Here is a 22083-nt window from a genome sequence, read left to right as displayed (position 1 = left end):
CCCCGGGCCTGCCCTCGCTCCCGGCAGAGGCACTGGGGGAAATGCACTTTGGTGCCTCCTGCGGTGCTCGGATGGCCTCCACCAGCCCTGCTAATTAACGGTCCCACCCTCGGCAGGGTCTGGGGGAGATGCCGTTGGATACACCCTCAGCAAAAGGAAGACGTTCCCATACTGGTAGTGTTGGACACTCGAGGTCATCATCTACTTCCAGAGATGCTCTCAACGTCACGGACAGGTAACAACCAGCGCTCAGCCCCGTTAGGAACTTGGCCTCCGGCCGTTCACAACAGGGTTGTGAAAATTAAACATAGCTGAAGGAAAAGGAGAAACTTGACACGTCCCAGGAAAACTCTTTTAAATTGGTAATATTAGAATGGCTTTGTGCGTTTTGAAGTTGCTTTGTCTGTCGGGTGCCTGTGCAGGTACCCCCAGCACACAGCACGCCGTGGGTCCAGGCGCTGCCCGTCAGGGCCCGTGGCACACACGTGCCTGGCGATGGCCGCGGTACAGACACTGACTGGGGCTCCTGAAGCTTTTAGATGATACTCTGTCTGTTCTCCGCTTTGTCCTCTAGTAGGTTTTCTACTGAACTGTAAACAAAACCCTGCAGAATTTAAACCAAGCCAAAAAACTGCAGCCCAGAGTGGAGAGTTCGTAGGGGCCGTGACTGCCTCCAGGCTGACGAGCGTGTCTGTTCAGAACAGATTTAACTCTCTGCTATTCAGAATAATAACTAATCCCACATTTGATGGTAAATTTTGCATTGGCATGTAAAGCTACGTGTCTGCTTCCTTAGAAGAGGTGACCTCCTGCCTTACACCAGACACTCCCTCACCTTTGACTCGGGTCCCTTCAGCAGCCTGCGCTGCACCGGCAGGGCAGGAGGTTTCGCTGGTGCCTTTTGTTCTCACAGAGCTGAGAGGTTTGAATTTGAAAATGAGAGAAAGGTGCTTATTCCATTCACCATCAACAGCTTCTGTTCACGAGTTAGGAATGAGCTAGTGACGCTGGACTGGTCTGTAAGTGCAGGATACTTACCCAGGCAGAAGAGTGATTGCACAGATTTTATAATGCTTCCCATGCTACAGAAAATTTATTTCAAAATACTCTATGCAGAGCAGTTGAATTTCCACCTCAGCATGGCATGTTGCTTAGGTGCCACCTTGACTGGGATCGCTGTTTAAAGTACTTTGAGTATAAAGAATTAAACTACAGTAACTTTATTTTTTCCCCCGTTGATGTGAGGGAAGTTCACAGCTGTTAGTGGTCACACCCCCAGCTGCTCTGGCGTGGAAGGGCACAGGGTCCTGCCTGCTTGAGGCTTATCTCTTGTGTGGTAGGTAGATATGCATTTGGAGTGGAGTGTATATTGAGACTGCAGGAACAACAATTACTGTTAGGTGATTTTTTTTTTTAAATCACCGTATTTAAAGTGAAGGTTCTTCATCAGATTTTCTGCTTATTGCTGATATTTGTGCTTACATGGAAAGAGAGTGTCTGAGATTAAAGACGCCTGTTTCAGCTGTGCTAACTGAATAACTTCTCCCTTTCCCATAGAGAGACTACAGAAGCCCGTGAAGTCACAAGAAAAGCAGCTCCTCGTAACTCACTAGAAAGTGAAGAATATGTTAAAGACATTATAGGTCTGTTGAATGGAAAAGACTTCCGTGATCGCATAAACGGCATTAAGCAGCTGTTATCAGATACAGAGAACAATCAAGGCTTTGTTGTTGCAAACATCGTGAAGGTAACTGTATGAAATCATTTCATTTCAAAGGTCATTAAAGCCATGTCTCAAAGTTTTCTGACAAAAATCTTGGCTCCCTTTTTCAATAAGAATGTCTGATGAACCGGAGAACGTTGAGGAGTAGGTGAGAGATACGTAAGCTACAGGGTAGCAAAGGAAGGAAACAGGAGGAAGCAGCTGAACATTTTCACTTAGAGCTAGCACTCTGAACTGTTTCTGGAATACTGGCTGCAGTTTTTCATGCCATTGCTAAGTAAATATCAAAATATTGGAACAGGTTACTAAAAGAGCAGCAAGGTTTAATCGAGATCTGAAAAACTGTCTCCGAAACACAGCTGCAAGTTCTGCCTGCTTTGTTTGCCTAGGAGAAGGTGAGGAAAGGTCTGTATTGTGATAAAGTTTAAGGTAAGTATCCTTTCTACTAAGAAAGGAGGTTCTTCAAGAGAAAAATCAACAATTGTAAACTAGTGATAGATATAATGAAAGGAAAAGCAAGAGTGTCTTCTAACAGTGCAGTGTCTTTGCTGTGGAACTATGAAATACTTCTGGGGAATTTCACAATGTCTTAACTGTGAAACTTTTTGAAATCTTTAAAACTAAATAGAGCTATGTCTTGCTAAAAATACTTGCTTGCAGAAAACGTTGGTCATACTGAAAGTTACAGATGGCTAGTTTACCTCCAGTACATTGTACAGGAATGATTCCAATTCAGATGAGGTGAGATACAGTTGAATACTACACAGTATAAAAATGTCAAATGTTGCTTTACTTGCTTAGAACGATATCTCTCGTATTTGCATGTCAGAGCCATCTTTTTGCTAAAATGGACAATTGAAGTGTAACAGTAAAGCAGGAAACGTGATGTCCACCTCAAACGTTAACTCTGGTGAACGCTGTTTGGATATTTTTTCAGATCTTTGATGCCTTCAAGTCTCGCTTGCATGACTCGAACAGTAAAGTAAATCAGGTTGCTTTGGAGACAATGCACAAGATGATTCCATTGCTGAAAGACAATTTGTCCCCTGTGATCAACATGTTAATTCCTGCCATGGTGGACAACAACCTAAACTCCAAAAACCCAGGGATTTATGCAGCTGCCACCAACGTCATTCAGGCTCTGTGTCAACACTTAGGTGAGTAATTGTCCTGGTTTGAGCCCAGAGGGCAACTGAGCACCAGGCAGCCCTTCACTCACCCCTTACCCCGGCACTGGGAAGGAGGAAATGAAGCAAAACCAAATCGCGATAAGGACAGGGAGGGGTGATCCACCCATTACCGTCACGGGCAGAAGACAGACTTCTCAGAGGAAGAAAAAGAACAGCACTTTAATTCCAGCACTAACCAGCCCAGCACTGCACAGGCAGTGGGACAGTGAGAGGCGTTCCCACATCCGAAGAACCCCCCCACCCCTCCCTCCTTCCCCGCTCACTTTCGTTCCCGCTCTCTCCACCTCCTCCCCGCGCAGGGGCAGGGCACGGGGCTGCGCTCAGTCCCGCTGCTCCTTCCTCCTGCCGTGGGGGTCTCCCGGCACTCCCCAGCTCCGCGGGGCCACGCTCTCCTCCAGACGCCCCGGCGTGGGTCGCCCCCACGCGCTGCACCTCCCAGCGCCGAGCGACAACAGCGGGGGCTGCTTCTCCCCACAGAGACCCGGGTGCTGCCCCCCGCGGGGGAATCTGCTCCTCTGGTGCCCCCCGTGGGTGCAGGGGGGTCCCTGCGCCCTCCCCACGGGGTGCGGGGGGGTTCTGCTCCAGCGCTTCCCCCTTCCCCTGCCCTCGGTGCTCACAGAGGTGTCCTTCGCCAAACTCATCCTCGAAGCCCCCGCTGCCCTCTCTCAGGTTCCCCTTCTCAAACCCCTCATCACAGAGGTGCAGCCGCCGCCACGAACGGGCTCGGCCTTGGCCAGAGGAGGGTCTCGGGGGAGCTTTGAGAACCTTCTCACAGGGGCCACTGCTCCAAACCAAACCAAAAACACCCCCCACAAAGCCAGCACAGTCATTTTCTCCCTTTTAATTTTAGAGTTTTAAGGGTATTAACTAAATTCTAAGTGTAAAGAGTTGCCTTTTCCAGTAGTTTGCATCCAGTCATTACGTTCTGTAACAGATCATTGGTTTTACTATTGTAACGAATTATTGGTTTCACTTTTTAAACCAATTTAGATTAATTTAAAACCAGTAAAGTCATCTTAACATTTTGCTGGTCCCAGAAAGGAGTGCAGCTGGCTGTCCTTGTCACAGGGGCCTGGGCGGGTGGGCTGGTTTGCCATCGCAGGTGTTTCTAATACATCATAAATAAGGAAAAAACATAAATGTTTTTTCATATCGTATTTGTTTCTGGACTGTTTCATTTTCTGTTTAAGAATTTTACTGTGTTTTGTTCTTTGCCTTTAGACAACTATTTGCTCCTCCAGCCGTTCTGCACAAAAGCTCAGTTTCTAAATGGAAAAGCAAAACAAGACATGACAGAAAAGCTTGCTGGTAAAGTGGTGTTTTACTTTGGGTGTTGGTTTGTGTGTGTACTGTCCTAATCAGGCAAATTCCCTGTAGGGTGGAGGTGGCTGTGTACCTTCCCTTGTCACAGGAGGTTGTGGGCGTTAACGAGGCAGCAGTTGTCACATTTCACCCCCTTGTAATGCAAATTGAAGCTATTGCTGACAAAGCAGAAGATTATTATTATACAGTCAGATGGAAGGTGTATAAATACCTGGAAGATGCATGGATACCTGGAAGATGTATGAATGCCTTAAGCTTATAATAATTTTAGGATGGAATCGGAGAGAATGAGGTTTGTGGTGAGTTTCAGTCTCTGGGTAGCGCAGTGGGACTGGCTGAGGAGCAGAGGCCTGCCTGCTTCGCTCCTCACCTCACATTCCCTCATACTCCTGCCAGGAAGAAACAAAAAGAACGAGTGACTGCTTTTGCTGAGGTTTCCCAGCACAGAAAATAGACTGTTCTCCAAGGCTGGCTCCGACTAACTCCTGAATTTTACTTCTGTACCTTTATTTTTTTTGCAGTTGGTCTTATTCTCGTTTTGAGGCTCTTGGTTTTGAGGCTGCTCGGTCGCAAAGGAGACGAGCTGGCAGGCTGAGGAGATGGCAGACTTCATAAGTCTTCTGCCTAAACTGCTGTCAAAAGCTGAAAGACAAATTTGCCTAAAATTTTAAGACAGTTTAACTAGAATTTATATACATATTTTAATTTTGGGGATTATTGCTAGAAGTGCTGGATTTTCCTTTGATGTTTTACGTGAGCAAGGGATGTCTTTATTGGAAATATGCTTGAACCAAACAGACCTTAACCTGTCTTACTCTCAGAGTCGTTCTGTCTGTAGTAGCTATGAAATTAGACTGAGTAACATAATGGACAGTCTATCCTTGAAACATTCTGAAATTTATGCATTCTGAACGTGTTAGTCACCAGCCTTTGAACAGTTCATCTCTCGCTGGGATTTTTTTTGAGTAGTTTGTGTTATATATCAGGAGAGTCTGTTCTAGCAAAAAGGGAAATGTTTGCAAATGAAATACTTAATTCATGAGGTCATTGTTGAAGTAGGGAAAATGTTTCATCGTATGTATTTATAGTATAAGGCTGCTTTGTTCCTTAAATACCTATTGCGTGTTTCTGAGATAGAGGGGAAATCATAAAATATCAGATGTGCACGGTAAGAGATGAAGGTTCATGTGATAGTATTAACTAAAAATACTCAAAAACCTTTGTTTCCTTATGTGTTTTAACGGAGAATAGTAATTATCAACAGTACCAGGGCTACTGTGTGAACTCCTGAGAGAGGATAAGAGGGGTGTTTGTAGGCAAAGCTGGTGGTTTTTATCGGAGTGCCGATGCTGTTGCGACAAGCTCTTGTGCCTTAGCAAGCGTTCCTAACTTGGTTGCTTTGAGGTGGTGATTTGACATTATTTTACACACCTCTCAAAAGCAGGGGATGGCTTCTCAATCGCGTTTTAAAAATAGCCTCTGACACTGTCTGAGGGCCTGTTGTCTTCCCCGCAGATCTTGTAACGGAGTTATACCCACGGAAGCCGTACGCGGTGGAGCAGAAAGTTCTCGTTGTCCTGTGGCACCTCCTGGGGAACACGACAAACAGCGGCTCCCTGCCCGGGGCCGGGGGAAACATCCGCACGGCCACAGCCAAACTCTCCAAAGCACTTTTTGCACAGATGGGTCCAAGTCTGTTAACTCACGCCGCCTCCCAGCCCCCGCACATCAAGAAGAGTTTAGAAGAATTTTTGGAGATCGCAACCTAAAAGAAACGATCTCGGGGCCTGGGGGAAGCTCCGTCAGCCCACCACCTGCTCACAGCCCCGCGGTGCTGGCTCGCAGGGCTGGGCCGGGGCCGCGGGCGAGTGCCGGTTCGCTCCTGCTCGCCCGGCCTCGGGCAGGGCCAGCGCAGCCCCCTGGGAGCCGCGAGGCTGCCGGACGGCTGGTGAATAAATACACTTATCACCCGGTCAGGTCGTGACTTGCTTTAGCGCTAAAATACACACCGAGAAGCGGAAGAGACTCCTGGAGGTAATGACAAGAGGGTTTTGCCTGGCATTTATGAACGAAAGGTATTTTTTTAACGCCCTGACGGGATTGCGCGGGATCAGCCAGGTGTGCCGGGGGCCGGGCAGGCTCTGCGGGAAGCGGACCCTTCCTCTTCCCCTTCCCTCATCCCCTTTTTCCGCTTCCTTTTCCCGTTCCCCTTTTCCGCTGGCAGCGGCGGCCCCCGCGCCCCTCCCGCTGCTGTCCGCGTTTCACACGGGAAGCCGTAAATAAAGGGATTTATTTCTGTACCGCCGCCTCCTTGCCTGAGGGGACGGGGGGGGGGGGGGGGGGCCGCGCCGGGCCGGGCCGGGCGGTCGCGCCGCCATTTGGCGGGCGGGCGGGGCGGCCCGTGCGCAGGCGCGGCGGGGCCGGTGCGCATGCGCGGGGCGGTGCGCGCAGGCGCGTCCCGCTCTCCCCGAGGCCCGGCAGGCGCGCGGCGGGCTGGCGGCCCGCGGCCCCGCGCAGGTACCGCGGCGGCGGGCGGAGGGCAGGGCCGCGGGCAGCGCGGGGGGGGGGGTGCGCAGCGCGGCCTTTCCGCGCGGGGGGCGGCGCGGGCGGCCCCGGGGGGTGCGCGGGGACGGGGACGGGCCCGGCCGGGCCTGGGCCGGCGGGAGGCTGAGGCGGGCGTGGGGCTCGGCCCGGCCGGGAGCCGCGGGGCGCCCCGGTCGCCCTGAGTGCCGCCCCGGTCGCCCTGAGTGCCGCCCCGGTCGCCCTGAGAGCCGCCCCGCCGGCCCCTGCAGCCCTTCCCCGGGGCAGCGGGGACTGGGGAAACCCGCCCGCCCGCGGTTTTCACTGCGTCGGTTCTGCGGGGAGAAACTCTTATCTTTAGGTGCTGAAATAGCCGCTGAGCCTCTCCGCAGATGAGAGGCCCGCTCAGAGCCTTTGAGCGCTTTACGCTTTCTTACATTATTACTTTATTTTTGGCCAGCAGAGCGCTGGTCTTTGGGCAGAAGCGGCCAAGGGGCCAGGCCGGTAACGCCCGGGCCCTCCTGCCCCAGAAAGTTTCATCAGCTGCTTATCGGGGTTGTGAAACCTTGTTCGCAGGGCAGGGGAGGAGGAAAGCTGGGGCCGGAAATCCCTCCGTGCTACCCGGCCGTGGTTTTCTCTGGAGGTCTGCCGTCAGTCCATTCCTGTTCCTCAAGGCCGGTGTTGTATGCAGGCAGCGTCGAACTGAAACAGGCTAAAGAGCGAATGTTGACGCGACTTACTGAAAGCTGGTGTGTGTCCATACCGGATATACTTGTGTAGGTTTCTAGCCTGAGTGAGGTGAGAACTCCTGGAATTAAGTTGCTTAGTTACGCGGCTGTGCATCAGCTGCCGCCCCCCTGGCTCCGTGGCGCCGGGGATACTCGGGGCACCGGGCAGGGTCGGTGGTGTGGGCTGTGCCCCCCCGTTACGGGCTGTGCCTTTATTCCTGCCGGCTCTGAGAGCCTTCAGCTGGAAGCGAACTGGCAGACTTTTAGTTTCTGTTTGAAACCTTTGTGTAGAGGTGATCCAGCGCTGCTTCTCCGTTTTTTTGGGTTTTTTTTTTGTTTTTTCCTCTCTTCCCCTAATCTGAAGACAGCTGGATTTCGGGGAGTTGGTTTTTAAGCTGGAATCCATCTGAATCAGCTAGAGGGGGAAAACATCTGTGAAACGTCAGGATAAGTTCAGGTTGTAAATTACTGTATGTTTAAAACCAGTTGTATCGACGTTCTCGAATTTTAGAGCTGTAAATTTCAAATGTTGGGGCTGCTGTTTGCATCGTGCCACCCTCTTACGCCTTGATTTTATCATCTTTGCAGCGGTGAGCTCTGAACTGTAGCAGTGGGCTTTGGTGATGCAGATTCCTCTGTATGTCCCACTGGTAAAGGCATAGTGATACTGCTTTGATATTTAATTTATAAATTGTGATTATTCCCAAAATCACCATTGAAGGCACCTCTCCAAGACTCTCTAAAGAAACCAGCGTTTGTTGCAGGCTTTCTAGAGCAGCCCAGCATGTGGGGAAGAGCTGGTCATTACCGAGACAACCTGCTCGGCTTACAGGAGCCTTGTCTTCCCCTAGAGAACAAAAGCATTGCAGTGCTCTCTGGAGTCACGTCGTTTTCGTGTGACTTCTGAACAGCAGGAGCTGTTTGTTTTTATGAACAGTTACTCTATAAAGTTGTGACATTATGAACTGTTTACCTTAAAGGAAAGAAGTTGTATTTATATGATTGCCAGGTGATGTGTACAGTGGAGAATAGAAATAATTATTTCAAAACCCAGTTATTGGAGGACTTGCAGAGTAGAGCATTTAGCATGACGCCCGAGTCACTTGACTAGCTGAACTCCTAGGGAAACGTGAGCTGTTACCTCACGCGTTGATTCTGCTGGGGATAGGGGTGTAGATTTTTTACCTTTCAGTCAAGAATCTGACCCCACTATATTACTGATGGTTTATCGATGTACGTGTTGAAGTGAAAGCAAGTGGTCTGTCTGTTCTCTTTTCAGGCTTTCAGTGGGAAAGGATTCTGGAGGTACAGAGCGGGGTGGGAACTTTCTTTTTTAATCCCAAACTGATTTGCTGTCGTCTTCTCTGAGGAGAGCCAAAGGGAAATAAGAGGGGCACTTGCTACAGTGCATTTGGGGATGATGGTCTCAGACTGTTCTTCACCCAAAATACATTCAGAGCTGCGAGCAGTTGTGTTCTGCGTGGGTGTTGTGTCACCCAGAGTCCAGCAGTGTTCTGGCTCCAGCCTGCACGTGGGGACGGCTCAGCTGAGCGCCTCACGCCCGGGCTTCTGGCGGTGAAGGCCGAGCTCAGCTGAGCGCAGCTTGGCGGAGCGGCACGCCGCCGAGTTAGGCTGGACTGGCGTTGGCGGGAGAGGGAGGGCTGGGCAGCTGCCTTTGGCAGAGAGATGAAAACGGAGAGGGGGTGAAGATGGAGTCTGTGAGGGGCAGGAGGAAGCGCCTGCTGTGCGAGCTGTGTGTGGCTGCCCTAAACCTCCGTGGCCCCCCTTGATGCTGCTGAGTTTATCTAGGTGTGGCTGCACGGACTGAGTCTACTGCTGGCAGTAATTCTCTTCTTCACAAAGTTATCACTTAAGCGAGTTCAGCTAGGCGCTGAGTGTCTGTTTTAACATATATTTATTTTGCAAGGAAGTTACTGATTTTGGGAAGCAGGAGAATTGGATAAATCTGAACAAAATTCTTTCTTTGAAATAGACTTCCGCTACACCCGCGCAGGAAGGCTGTGTTGGTTCCCTTTCACACCTCAATAGCCGCTTGTGATAGCTTTTTAGAAAAACCACAGTGTGCTCGCACAGATGTTAAAACGTGCGACTCCTGTTAACGTGTTTTTAATTGTGATAAGGCTCGTGCGTGGAGCAGGTCTAACTGAGGAGGGTTTATGGGTGAATACATGGGGGCTGGAGCACTCGGGAGACTCTTGGCTGATGGTTCAGGGCCAGGTTCTGCTTGAATCTTCACAGCATGAAGACGGAATGTGTTTGTTCCCGCAGGATCTAGTACTCCAAGCCCGCAGTAACTGCAGCCATGGAGAACGCAGAGAGTGCCGAGGAGGAGAAGCCGACTGTCGGCAATGACAGCACAGACAATGGCGCTGAGGCGGCGACAGACGAACAGCAGATGGACTTCAGTACGGAAATTATGAGTGTCACTGAGATGGAGCAGTCACCCGACAGTTCCCCTGACCTGAATGAAGAGAACACACAGGAGAGTGAAATTCCAAATATTGAAAGTTTACAGACCACAGATATTGAGGCTTGCTTCCCTCCAGATTTTGACAAGTTCTGGAAAGTAGTAGAGGACAATCCCCAGGATTTCACAGGATGGGTATATCTACTACAGTATGTAGAGCAGGAGGTTAGTACTTGCCCCTTCTTCCTCAGCCTTCCAGACATAAACAAAGAAAACCAAAAGCAGTCATGGGTGTTCCAGTGACCAGTCTAGAACTGTGCAGCAGGCTTCCAGAGATAATGTTTGCAAACAGTTGTCCTTGCCAGTGTCCTCATCAGAAATTGCAGAATAAAACCAATTGTTTTTAAGACCCTGTTAAAACAGTAACTGTTTTCAAAATAGTGTGATTTTGGGGTTTTTTTTAAAGGATTCATTGCTTTTATTGTGTATTTCTTGCAGAACCACTTACCAGCTGCCAGGAAAGCATTTGACAGGTTTTTCACGCATTATCCATATTGCTATGGGTACTGGAAAAAGTATGCAGACCTTGAAAAGCGGCACGACAACGTTAAACAGTCTGATGAGGTATGTAGGTAGCTGGGTGCAGCTATTGCCATCGGTCCTGTTGGCCAAATAATGACTAACCTACCGCGAGTCATTTGGCTGCCAGTACCTGCCATGTATGGTCAGGTTTGTAGGGATTTTGTTTGCACTTGTCACGTCTGTGGCATTTGTAGCTAATGTTTTTTCTCTTTGTTGGCAGGTGCGTTAAACCTCTACAGTTTGTCAAGCTTTGCAGTGCAAGCCTCTGTATTACACTGCAGCTTAACAAGTAGGGCAGGGCTTTTCTGTCACTTACATTTATTACTCATTTTCAAAACAATATAGTTGGTTTGCTGGTCACAATTGCTACATCTTATTGCATTTTTGGTCAGACGCTGTCAATGATGCTCTAATGGGTCTGTGCCCTATGGTCTGTACCCCAAAGCCTGCCCACACAACCTGGTCAGAATGCAGGGACCGCTGCGCTTTGAAGATCAAGACTCTGCACGTGGAGATCAGAACATTGCCATGTTCTATCCAACCTCCACCCAAATGGTAATGGTAGATTATTTAAACAAAATTCCAGTAATTAGTATTTCTAAGGTTCACCGGATAACACAGTGTTGCCTCTCTATTAGGACGCCATTAAGTATTTGAAGTACAGTTCATGTTCTCTTCATAGGTTTATCGCAGAGGGCTTCAGGCTATTCCTCTTAGTGTTGATCTTTGGATACATTATATAAACTTCTTAAAGGAGACCTTGGACCCTTCTGATCCCGAAACTAACAGTACGATTCGAGGGTAAGTTGGGAGCAGACTAAGCCCCTGCGTGCGGCTGGGTGGCAGTGTGACCAGGTTACTGTGTTTAAGCTAAGGGGCCAGCTAATGACAGCCTGCAGTTGCTTGAAGGACTTCTAAGAGGCAGTGGAGCCAGATTCCATAAGAAAGGGCAGATGATACAGTGGGGTGGAAGGGTTTGAAGTTGTGACTTGAGAGCTTCAGCCTAGACTTTAGCACTGCAACAGGTTCCCTGTAGCATTTTTGGAATTTAGTTCCTTGTGGATGTTCGAGGTATGGCCAGATCGTGTCCTCAGCTGTTGCTGCCAGCAGTCCTGCTTGGAGTAAGAGATAGGACAAAAGTCTGATCCAGAACTTTAACTGAAGCAGTTTCTAGCTGCATGGTTGGCGTGTAGCTTTTGTGTGCCGAACTGCTGAAGTAACAGCTTTAGAATCTTTACCAGACAGAAGGGGTAGAGACTGTGTGTTTTCCTAAGATCTCGCACCCTGCGAGTGGCTTTTCCTGTTGCCCTTATTTGTTCTGTTGTGGTAGTACTGAAGGGAAAAAAATGTGTGTGAACTTTCTGAATTTCTGGAGATCTTGCTACAGGTATCTAGAAGATACTTTGAAGAGTTTAAATAATGACTACAAACGTGGTTGTGAATCAATGAAGATGCTCATAATTTTTACATAAGAGCCAGAACTTTTCTTCCTTGTTCTGTCACCGCATCCAGAAACAACTGTAAAATGGTTTCATTTTTCAGAGCCTATGAACATGCAGTCTTAGCTGCTGGGACAGACTTCCGTTCCGACAGACTGTGGGAAATGTATATAAACTGGGAAAATGAGCAGGGAAACCTGAGGGAGGTTACATCCATCTACGACCGCATCCTTGGAATCCCAACGCAACTCTACAGCCATCACTTCCAGAGGTAAAGAGAAAACAAAGATTTAGTTAATGCTGTGAATTTCTCGGTCAGACGCTAAGCTACTTCTGTAAATGTGAAAATGTTCACTCGGAACAAGAACTGGAAATAGTTACTTAGTTTTATGTACTTATTTAGGTGCTCATACAGTTTGACTGAGTACTTAGAAGTACTGATACACACTTTAGGAATTTGGTGTTAGATAAATTCACAAACTCTGCTGTGGAATAAAGGAGGAAGGCCTTGGAATTGTGAGGAAGAGGAGAGGGTGTCTTTAAAAAATCAGAATGAGCGGTTTTGAACTTTACTTCCTCATGCAATGCACACGTGTGGTGAAACGCTAATTCAGTTGACTAAAGAGAAATGCTTGGTTAAGTTTTAGGTAGTAGAATTCTGCATTAATATGGAAGGGTTGAGAGGGAACCAGAAACCGTGGTTTAATTCCGTGCGTGTCTTCCCCATAATTTCTACTGATCATGTGGTTTTGGAAATGAAACACCTTCCTCTAAAGCTGATCTTGTCCTCTGCCGCCAGTTTTAAGCGGCAAGGGGTCTGTCTTTGCTGGTGAAGGTTATCTTCCTTTCATTTCTCTCTGAAACGTGAAGCTTTTGCAGCCTGATCCCTAGTGGCAGTTGCATTTTGCACGTACGTTGTCAGAAGCTGTGTTCTCGGTGTTGCTCTAGAGGGATAAAGTTGTGCAGGACCCCCGCAGGATCTGTTACTCTGCTTGGGCAGAGCACTGCAGCACCAAACATCAGATTTGTGTGGGCTTGTTCTGAACTGTTCTTAGGTTTAAAGAGCATATACAGAACAACCTGCCCCGAGACCTGCTGACCACCGAGCAGTTTGTTCAGCTGCGCAGAGAACTGGCGTCTGTGAACGGCCACAGCGGGGAGGACGCGCAGCCTGGCGACGACCTGCCCTCCGGCACCGAGGACATCACCGACCCCGCCAAGGTACGCGCCCGGCGGGCTTGGGGCGCGTTTCTGTCCTGGCTCTGCCTGAAAGCTGAGCTGCTCTGCAGGCAGCTCAGCGTGGCAGAGCTGCCCCCATAGTTCTCTGGTGTATCGGTGCTCTGCACCTCACCTGGTGACTGCTTCTGTGGACAGGACGTTCCTTTGCGGTGTTTTTGTAGGTGTGAAAGAAAGGGGAATAAAAAAAATGAAAACCTTTAGGAAGAGGTTTTTGTTATTCCAGATGAACAGGTTAGGACCTGCGGGCTGGGGAAGCTCTTCATCAGCAATGGGCTCTGTGGATTGGTAGCCCTCACAGGCAGTGAGAGCTTGGAGCCATCCAGAGGGATTGCTGACTGGGAAAGTGTGTGCACACTGGAACCCGCTTTGGCTTGGCACAAATTAACGTTAATCAGCTTTAGCAGAAGAGCAAACCCTCAGGTGGAAAGGCAGTTTGGTTGGGCTGCACTGAGGGCCAGGGCACCATCGGGGCAGGGTCCCGTCCCTTCCCCTGGCTGTTGAGGGAACGTTTAATGTGTCTGTGATCGTTTTAACTCACACGGGTTATGGTCACCGTAAAATGCATTTAGAATGGTGATACAGTGTCTACCTCTGTCACATTCTTTACAATTGTGTTTTAGCTAATCACTGAGATAGAAAACATGAGGCACAGAATCATTGAGATTCATCAGGAAATCTTTAACCACAACGAACATGAAGTCAGTAAAAGGTGGACGTTTGAAGAAGCGGTAAGTTTGGTTTCTCTCTGTAAGGCAGCGCGTGCCAGAGTTCTGAACGCAAGGCTGGGAATTTGGGGGAAGGCCTTACAGTTTAAATTGGTGTGGGGCTTCAAACAAAGATAAGAGTTTCACTTCTCTGCCATTTTTCTTGTGGAAAGGCAGCTTGCAAGGTCAGCTCTCAAGTGATGATTTAAAATTCTTGAAGCAGTATTTGGAGAGAGGCGAGATGGTGTGTTGGTTACTGAGCAGTCTTTAAATACACGTGTGTGAAATGCTGTGGGAGTTAGTGCTGCCTTGTGCAGCGGGGGTGCTGCAAGATAATGAGGGGCTGGAGGTAATTCTGATGGAAAAGGTAAGCCTGTCCTAGAAGGAGAATGGAATTTGGATGTTGTTGTATTTTAGCATGATACCCTTAAACCTGAAATCAGTTATCTCGTGTTTTCTGAAAGCAGCCATCATAACGTGCAGCTCCTAGGTATTAAAAGTAATTAATAATGTGATTGCTGTGAATACAGAACTTTTTCTGTGTAGAATTAAGTTCATTTCGTGTTGAAAAAATAACCATAGTTTTTAATTCTCAGTCTCTTTCTTGTTCTTCCTGGCTAATCCCCATATTGCATAACACGGTTCTTGCTTGAAATTTACGTTTCCTTTAAAAAGTACGTTGAAAATCTGTCCCAACTTTTTAATACGGAGCCTCCTTAGCGGGTTCGATGATGTCAGACCTGTCGTGTTGCTGTGGCACTGCTGGACTAGGCCGGGCAGCCCGTAAGCCAGCGGGGCTCGGGAAGGGGGTACCCAGCTGGCCCTGGGGCTGCGGGCGGAGCGGGGCGGGTGGCCCTGGGCACACGGGGTGGCCCTTGGAGTGGGGCCTGTCGTGGGCGGAGCGGGCTGGAGGGTACTTGGGTGAGTACGGGTGTGTCTGGCCTGGGAAAACATCAGCGACAGCTTAGGGAAACTCGGAGAACGCTAAAGCAGTGGACAGAAAACGTGTAAGAAGCAGGGTTCTTGCTCCAGGCCGCAGTCGGTACCTTTCCTGCCCAGGGAGTACAGCTGCTCTGCCGGTGGCAGCTGCTGGGTCTGGGAGGTGTCTGAAGTACAGTTAAACGTGTCTGTATAGTGCTCAGAAATGAGGCAGATGGGCAGCAGATGTCACAGAAGTGATGGAGACCACTTAGACCTGGTTTATTTTCCCAGGAACAACGTACCCGTGAATTTGTCACAAATGGAAAAAGTGTTGGGTTCTGTAGTAGAGCTAGTGAGGAGAGGGAAGGGGGTGACTGGCTTTAAATTTCAGGTGGCCTTGAAGAATTGAACGTTACTCCTTAATTCTTGTAAGTGCTCTGTCCATTTGCGGGACAGAGCTGAGATGGAATTGCAGCACAGGAGAGGTGATGGGGTAAAATTAAAGATTTGGAGAGAAACAGCGCAAGTCCCTGGAAGGACGCGTTGCTACACGTAGTCCAAAGCAACGGTTCAACTTTCCATGCTGAGCTCTGCACCGCCCAGCTCCCCCTGCCGTCACCAGTAAAGGCCATCTCGGTAGCCCGGACCAGTCGGCCCCGTGTCACTATGGAATGGGAAGTTCCACTCCGTGCTCTGTCTTTCCTTGCCGTGATTCTCCCTCAGATTCTGAACTCCGTGTGTAGTGCACGCTAGCACACAGCGAGTGCTGTAGTTGGCTGCACGGGTGCACGCAGACAGTTGCTCAAACCTCACCGTTACGTGGTGGCTGCGGGTTCGCGAGGGAGTCACCACGCTGGGTCCTCTCTCAGCTTCTGTAAACACTCGCGCTGGGAAGGTTTTCTAGAACGTAACTCAGCACCATCTCTTGATCAGTGCCTGGGGGCTGGTCTGGGGAGATGATGGTGCGCAGTTCCGCGGGCCTGGTGCTGAGATGGCACCGCCTGAACGGGCTGCGGCTGTTTTTGAGCCACTCGGGGGTATGCGTGTTAGTCATGAGTTGCCATACTGTGACTCTTGCAGATAAAGAGGCCTTACTTTCATGTAAAACCTCTGGAGAAAATTCAGCTGAAAAACTGGAAAGAGTACTTAGAATTTGAGATAGAAAACGGCACTCACGAACGAGTCGTGGTCCTCTTTGAAAGATGTGTTATTTCCTGTGCCCTCTATGAGGACTTCTGGATTAAGGTAAGGGAAGTGCTCTACCACCTCTCTCCTACCGATTGCATACCTTGACCTAGTGACTAACCTTTTGTACTCTTGTGGAACGTTGTTCATATATAACTATATCTGTTGCATTAGGAGATGGTCTGCTTGCAACCAGATTTGACTGCTGCATATGCCAACTGCGTTGCCTCTCTACGTCCTTCCTTACAGAAACTAGTCTAGTGGTTCAATAAAGGTGCTGAATGGGTTTAAACAAAAGAATTTTATCGTTCTGTCATGTTTTTAAAGACGTATATAAGCTTTAAATTCTCCCATCTCTGCTCTGTTTTCAACTATAGTATGCCAAATACATGGAGAATCATAGTATTGAAGGAGTGAGGCATGTCTACAGCAGGGCTTGCACAATACATCTTCCTAAGAAACCAATGGTCCACATGCTCTGGGCTGCCTTTGAGGAGCAGCAGGGTAAGAGCGAGGGTAGTTTTTGCTGGGAGGGATTCTGGTTTTAAGAGGCTGTTGGATGTCTCGTACCTGACAGCATCTTCACCGGTGTTTTAGGCAACATCGATGAAGCAAGAAGAATCTTGAAAACATTTGAAGAGTGTATTCTAGGGCTAGCAATGATTCGCTTGCGAAGAGTAAGCTTAGAGCGCAGACACGGAAACATGGAAGAAGCTGAACACCTGCTCGAAGATGCTGTTAGGAATGCCAAATCAATTAGCGAATCGTCGTTTTATGCCATCAAATTAGCTCGACACCTCTTCAAAGTACAGAAAAATCTTCCAAAGGCAAGAAAAGTGCTGTCAGAAGCCATAGAAATTGACAAAGTATGTGTTCCCTCTTTGCTGTATTAAAACAAAACAAAAAAAGATCCTGGTTTTCTCTCTTTCTGAACCATTTTAAAAAAAAAAATACGGCAACAATGATGACAGGAATTGTAACTGTATGTAAGGTTTCATTACTGCGTGGAGACACCAGTCCCTCTAAACTGATGTTGCCATATTTGCAGCTTGCAAATCTGGAAGCTCGTGGGGGGTTTTTTTTGCATCAGAATCACAATGTGCTTCATACCTTTAGTTTTTCCTTTTTTAGACTCTTAAATGTTACGTGACCAGATTTGCTCCCGTAGGCAGTGCTCGTAGATTGTTTTGTGTAGCCACAGCAATATTTAGTGCTCCGAGTGCTGTCAGCTCACGATGAGCGAAGCGTGGCCCCTGTCTGTGGTGTTAGATCACTTCTAATCTGTCTGGGAGACACGGTGGGTCAAAGATGACCACTGTAAAAAGAAAATTTTTTTTACTGACTATTTTAGCATATATCTGTGATGTTAACGTTCTGGTATACGTTCAGCGTTAAATACCTAACGTGACCGATGTACAACTTCTAATGCATCTTTTGCACAGGAAAACACAAAACTGTATCTCAACTTACTTGAAATGGAGTACAGTGGTGATCTCAAGCAAAACGAAGAAAACATCTTGAGCTGTTTTGATAAAGCTGTCAATGGCGCGTTGTCTATAAAAATGAGGATTACGTTTTCTCAGCGAAAAGTGGAATTTCTTGAAGATTTTGGTTCTGATGTGAACAAGTAAGATGTAATCCATGCAGTGGACAAATTAGGGTCCCCCAAAGAGTGCTGGGAGAAGTAGTAGGGAAGGGGCAGGGTTAGTGGCATCTGTTAAATTTTTACTTGTGTGCCATCAGCTCTCTGAGGGATAGTGGCTCTTCTAAACCAAATTCCCCTTTTTTAAATAGAAATGTATTTCCAGAAAATTACCCCTTTTTTGTTCTGAAATACCTAACGCCTCGTGGAGCGGATCTCTGCTGCCTGTAACTTCTCACTGTGGTTTTCTCTTGCGGAGCCTTGACAGAGGAGGACGCTCCTCAAAAAGGATGGGAGGGGTTTTGTGACCCGGGTATAATTCGATGCTCCCCACCCTGTGAGCTGCTGCTTGAGGATTCCAGAAGTGCCCTGATTTGATCTGAATGTCTCTAGAAGTATTAACGATGCTGCACACTTGTGTGGGAACATCAGTGCTAGGAGAGCAACTTTTTAGTTAAATACTAGATAATACTTTTTTTCCTTTTAATTCTCTGTTGTAAAGCAAGCTCTTGGTTTTATTTACATTTGCAGATAATTAACTTGGAAGGGCTAACCATGAGTTAGTTTTTCCACTTTGTACATTTTTTAACAATAGCTGTCTTTAATTTCTGCTGACTGGCTGCTCTACCTCGCGTGGCAGCCAGGCATTGGCAAGGTTGGGATTCTAGAGAGTCCGAACAAAATTAAAATTTCAGCTCCCAAATAATACTAGAGCCTAGAATAAGTACAGGAAAGGGTTTTCACCAAAAGCAGTGTCGACAGAAGCAGCAGTTTTCATGGGATGCCTTGTAAAGCGTGGCGTGCAGCAGATGAAACCATATTTAGCTGTTTGTGGGAATTTTAGCTGGGACTCTCTTGTGCTGCATGAAATATATTTGTTCTTCCCCCGTGGTTTGGGAAAAGGCTGTAGGTGCTACTTTGGAATTGTGACGGTGCTATGTAATACTCATTTCCAGTGTTTAAAGAAATGTTGATTCTTAAATAGCAGTGGTGCTATGGGTCGCATCGACAGGCAGCTGAGGGGAGGCAGCCACTGGAAGAAGCCGTTTTAGAAAACCTTTTTATACAGGAACTTTGTAAAAGATCTGCCCGAAGTGTGATAAAAATTGAGCAAGTTGGGAATTTCTGAGCTAACAGAAAATTCTGCACCATGGAATCAAATTAGGTTTTTTGGCCTTCCCATCTTTATGGTGGATCACTGATCAAAATCTGATGATGATAAGAGTTCGGTTTGGATTGGTTTTGTATTTTTAGAGTTTCAAGTAGACGTTTTAAAACGGTTGCTCATGGGTTTAAACTGTCTCTGTGAAAATGGTGAGCAGAGCTTGCTTTCTGTTTGTCCCCTTCAGGCTTCTGGATGCCTACGATGAGCACCAAGCGCTTCTGAAGGAGCAGGATTCCTTGAAGAGGAGAGCAGAGAACGGGTAGGGAGCCTCTGCCCCGAGGGTGTCGCTGCCTGGGTGGGTGACAGCGCGGGGTGGCCACGACATGTGCTGAGCTGAGCTGCAGCTGGTACTGGGCACTGGGAAGAGCTTTAAAAATACCTCAGAGAACAGTCTTGGAGACTGGGCGTTTCTTCTTTGATCTGTGAACACACATATGTATGCTTTACAGCTTTAAACCTACTGCTTGCAAAACTGGAATCGCTGTTTATTAATCACTGAAAGAATAAACTAAATAGGGCTACGCTGTTGGTTCAAGTATTTGGAAACTAAAATATTAGTTTTATAAGAAATAGAGCTAAAATATTGGTTGGAAAATAACTTTTTAAATCACAGAAAAACGAAACAGTGGTGGTACCCGAAGCAGAAAAGTGCTTTTGCTCTCTCAGTTTGAGCAGCAGAATGATTTAAGATCTAGGCAGCTGTTCCGAAGGGGAACATACTGCTGTCTTCCTCTAAATCCAGCTCTTGCCTCGTTCGGACAGGGCTCCAAGTCTGAAAATACAACTTACCCTTTTCTGTTAGAACTCTTCCCACACTCAGTGGGGGACGCTCAGTGTTTCATCTAAGATGCCGTTTCCAAGCGTGTCTTAACTTCACAGATCAGAGGAGCCGGATGAAAAGAAAATGCTGACGGATGACCCAGCTCTGGCGTCGGCGCAGATGATGGACGGGGACATGCAGGTCAATCAGGCGGCCTATAACTACAACGCCTGGTACCAGGTGGGTGCGTGCTGAGTCTGCCCCAGGGACCTGCCCCTGGCCCTGTGCCAGCGGGTGAGGAAAGCCTGGAGTGAGAAAGCTCCTGGGGCAGGGTCTGGAGCACAGGTCTGCTGGGGAGCGGCTGGGGGAACTGGGGGGGTTCAGTCTGGAGAAGAGGAGGCTGAGGGGAGACCTCCTGGCCCTCTGCAACTCCCTGCCAGGAGGGGGCAGAGAGGGGGGATGAGTCTCTGGAGCCAAGGCCCCAGCGCCAGGCCCCGAGGGAATGGCCTCAAGCTGCCCAGGGCAGGGTCAGGCTGGCTCTGAGGAAGGATTTCTGTGCAGAAGGGGCTGTTGGGCGTTGGAATGGGCTGCCCAGGGCAGGGGGGAGTCCCCGGGATCCCTGGAGGGGTTGAAGAGTCGGGCTGAGCCAGCGCTGAGGGATCTGGGGGAGTTGGGAACGGTCAGGGGGAGGGTCATGGTTGGGCTGGAGGAGCTGCAAGGGCTTTTCCAGCCCAGATGATTCCGAGATTCCTCTTTGGCCGCTCTGGCGAGCGTGTGGTATTTCTGGTGCGGCCGAGGCGGGCGGTTTGGTGCCGAGTTCCTCACTGGGAGGGAGGCGCGGCAGCACCTGGGGATGTCGCCAGTGAAGAGCAGCTCGGCCCCTTGTGTGACAAAACATTTTGCCCAGGAGACTCGCTTCGGGATGCCAGTTTTCCCTGCGTTTTGGGAGTTACTTTCTCCGGCCAGCAGCTCCCGTAGCATCAGGCCCAGCTGTCCCGCAGCCCGGCCGGGGCACTCTGCAGGCACAAACACCACTTTCTCCGCTGATTTTGTCCACTGTAGGGGCTTCCAGCGCCAGTGGGGCGCAGCGTGCGTTGGGTTCCTCTTCATGCTGGGGGCTGCTGCTGCCCCCCACAAGAGCTTTGCTTGCGCCCAGGCCCTCCCCGTGCTGGGGCCGGTCCCGGGGCCGTGCTGGCAGTGTCGGTGCAGACCCCGTGAGGCGGCTGCTCCCTCCGTGGCCGTCCGGCCCCGTCCCGCCCTGGGAGAACAGCCCAGAGGCTTCCTGAGGGCAGGGGGAGGTTGGTTGGGGCCGCGCACCCCCAGCTCGGGGACAGCCCTGGCGCCCGTAGGCAGCGCTGTTGGCCCAGTGCCTGCCAGCCATCCGGGTGGATTTGTGTCACCATGTCTTTCATTTTTCTTTTTCTTTTTTTTCCTAGTACAATTACCAGAACGCGTGGAATTACGGGCAGTATTATCATCCAACTTGATCTGAAGAGCAAGTGAAGTTCACTGTGCTGCAGTTTCGACAAAGATAAAATTAAAAAAAACAAAAAAAGAAATATATATTTTTCTAAATTAGGGATGTGAAAGAACTGTTGTAATACCTGCTTTTTGGTCTTTTGCATGTGAAATGAGCTGCTGTTCACAGGGTATGTGTGAAGCAAGATTTGTGTGCTGGTAACTGATAAATTGGTATCTCTGTACAATTCTAGTTTACCATAAATGCATTTTGTTTTTTTAATTCCCTGCACTAATTTATGGAGATATCTGAAGAATTTTTTTTCAGTCTCATAATGATTCCATAAATCCAATCAGTAATGCTGTAGGTTTTTTGGGTGTTTTACCCCCGAAGGCACTCTGCTGCCTCCGGGGAGGTGCCCGGGCCGGGGCCGTCCTGCCCCCTCCCCAGCCCCAGAGCGCTTCGTCCCCCTCCTCACCCTCTGGCTGAACCCTGGCCTCTTACATTTTGTTTTCTATTCTACAGGGAGGGAGGGGTGGGGGGGGGTGGTCAAGAATTAAAATGCAGTGCAAAAAGCTGTTGCATTCTTTTTTTAAAAAGCACAAACTGTGTTTGGGATGATTTTTGTATTTAGAGTTTTTCATGTACGCGGTGTGAGCAAACTTTTTTTCATTTTGATCGAAGTGATCATTCCCGTTTTTGTAATAAAAGCAAGGAATTCAGTAGTCCTCTGCGCTTTCTTGGCTCGCCTCCTCCCACGCAGAGCAGGGTGCTCTCGGCTCAGCGCCTGTTTTGTTCACACAAAAGATGCTTCTCTAAAACACCTTGAAAGGAGATGCCCGGGGAGGGTTTTTCCCATTTTGGCAACACTGAGAGTAGGAATGTAATTTTTTTTTTCTCTTGTACTGTTTTAGGTTAACTAACGTTGTCAGAGCCAGCAGTTAGAGGCAGGGCTGAGCTGGCAGGGAGGCGCGTGCCGGAGTAAATGCTGTAGTAGTAACAGCAGGGGCTACTCCTCCTTTACCACTGTGCTGGATCGAGGCACTTTGTCCCCCTGAGTAAGAGAAAGGTGTGG

General features: G+C 48.7%; 2 protein-coding genes and 1 non-coding gene across 8 annotated transcripts in view; all 3 read left to right on the top strand.

The window, feature by feature from the left end:
• Positions 1 to 6518, top strand: part of TOGARAM1 (TOG array regulator of axonemal microtubules 1) — a 44872-nt gene extending 38354 nt beyond the window's left edge. Inside the window, exons 18-22 of the mRNA XM_074909193.1 lie at positions 117 to 235; positions 1558 to 1747; positions 2661 to 2880; positions 4135 to 4221; positions 5752 to 6518. Of these exons, the coding sequence (XP_074765294.1) occupies positions 117 to 235; positions 1558 to 1747; positions 2661 to 2880; positions 4135 to 4221; positions 5752 to 6005 (870 nt within the window). The 3' untranslated portion in view covers positions 6006 to 6518. The remainder of the gene's footprint in view (positions 1 to 116; positions 236 to 1557; positions 1748 to 2660; positions 2881 to 4134; positions 4222 to 5751) is intronic.
• A 143-nt stretch (positions 6519 to 6661) lies between these two features.
• Positions 6662 to 21994, top strand: PRPF39 (pre-mRNA processing factor 39). 6 transcript variants are annotated; one of them, XM_074909054.1, is made up of 14 exons: positions 6662 to 6753; positions 9774 to 10137; positions 10411 to 10536; positions 11177 to 11295; positions 12037 to 12204; positions 12989 to 13154; positions 13793 to 13900; positions 15878 to 16042; positions 16360 to 16486; positions 16580 to 16848; positions 17425 to 17609; positions 18974 to 19048; positions 19669 to 19789; positions 20986 to 21994. In XM_074909054.1, exons 2-14 carry the CDS (start codon positions 9808 to 9810, stop codon positions 21034 to 21036), a joined length of 2010 nt encoding a protein of 669 aa, XP_074765155.1. In that variant the 5' UTR covers positions 6662 to 6753; positions 9774 to 9807; the 3' UTR covers positions 21037 to 21994. The 6 variants fall into 6 exon arrangements, with proteins under 6 accessions (XP_074765155.1, XP_074765157.1, XP_074765156.1 ...); XM_074909056.1 differs by lacking the exon at positions 6662 to 6753 and adding an exon at positions 10887 to 11049 and having other exon boundaries at positions 10121 to 10137; positions 10411 to 10783; XM_074909057.1 differs by lacking the exons at positions 6662 to 6753; positions 9774 to 10137 and adding exons at positions 10715 to 10783; positions 10887 to 11049 and having other exon boundaries at positions 10409 to 10536.
• LOC141962238 (small nucleolar RNA SNORD127) lies at positions 16936 to 17021 on the top strand. The gene has a single exon (XR_012633897.1). It is a non-coding gene; the product is annotated as a small nucleolar RNA SNORD127 (small nucleolar RNA).
• Positions 21995 to 22083: the final 89 nt, after the last annotated feature.

Source organism: Athene noctua, chromosome 6 (assembly GCF_965140245.1).
Source record: "Athene noctua chromosome 6, bAthNoc1.hap1.1, whole genome shotgun sequence".
In the NCBI taxonomy this organism is placed as follows: domain Eukaryota; kingdom Metazoa; phylum Chordata; class Aves; order Strigiformes; family Strigidae; genus Athene; species Athene noctua.
The sequence above is the reverse complement of the archived record's forward strand: the minus strand, read 5'-3'. Positions and strand labels throughout refer to the sequence as shown.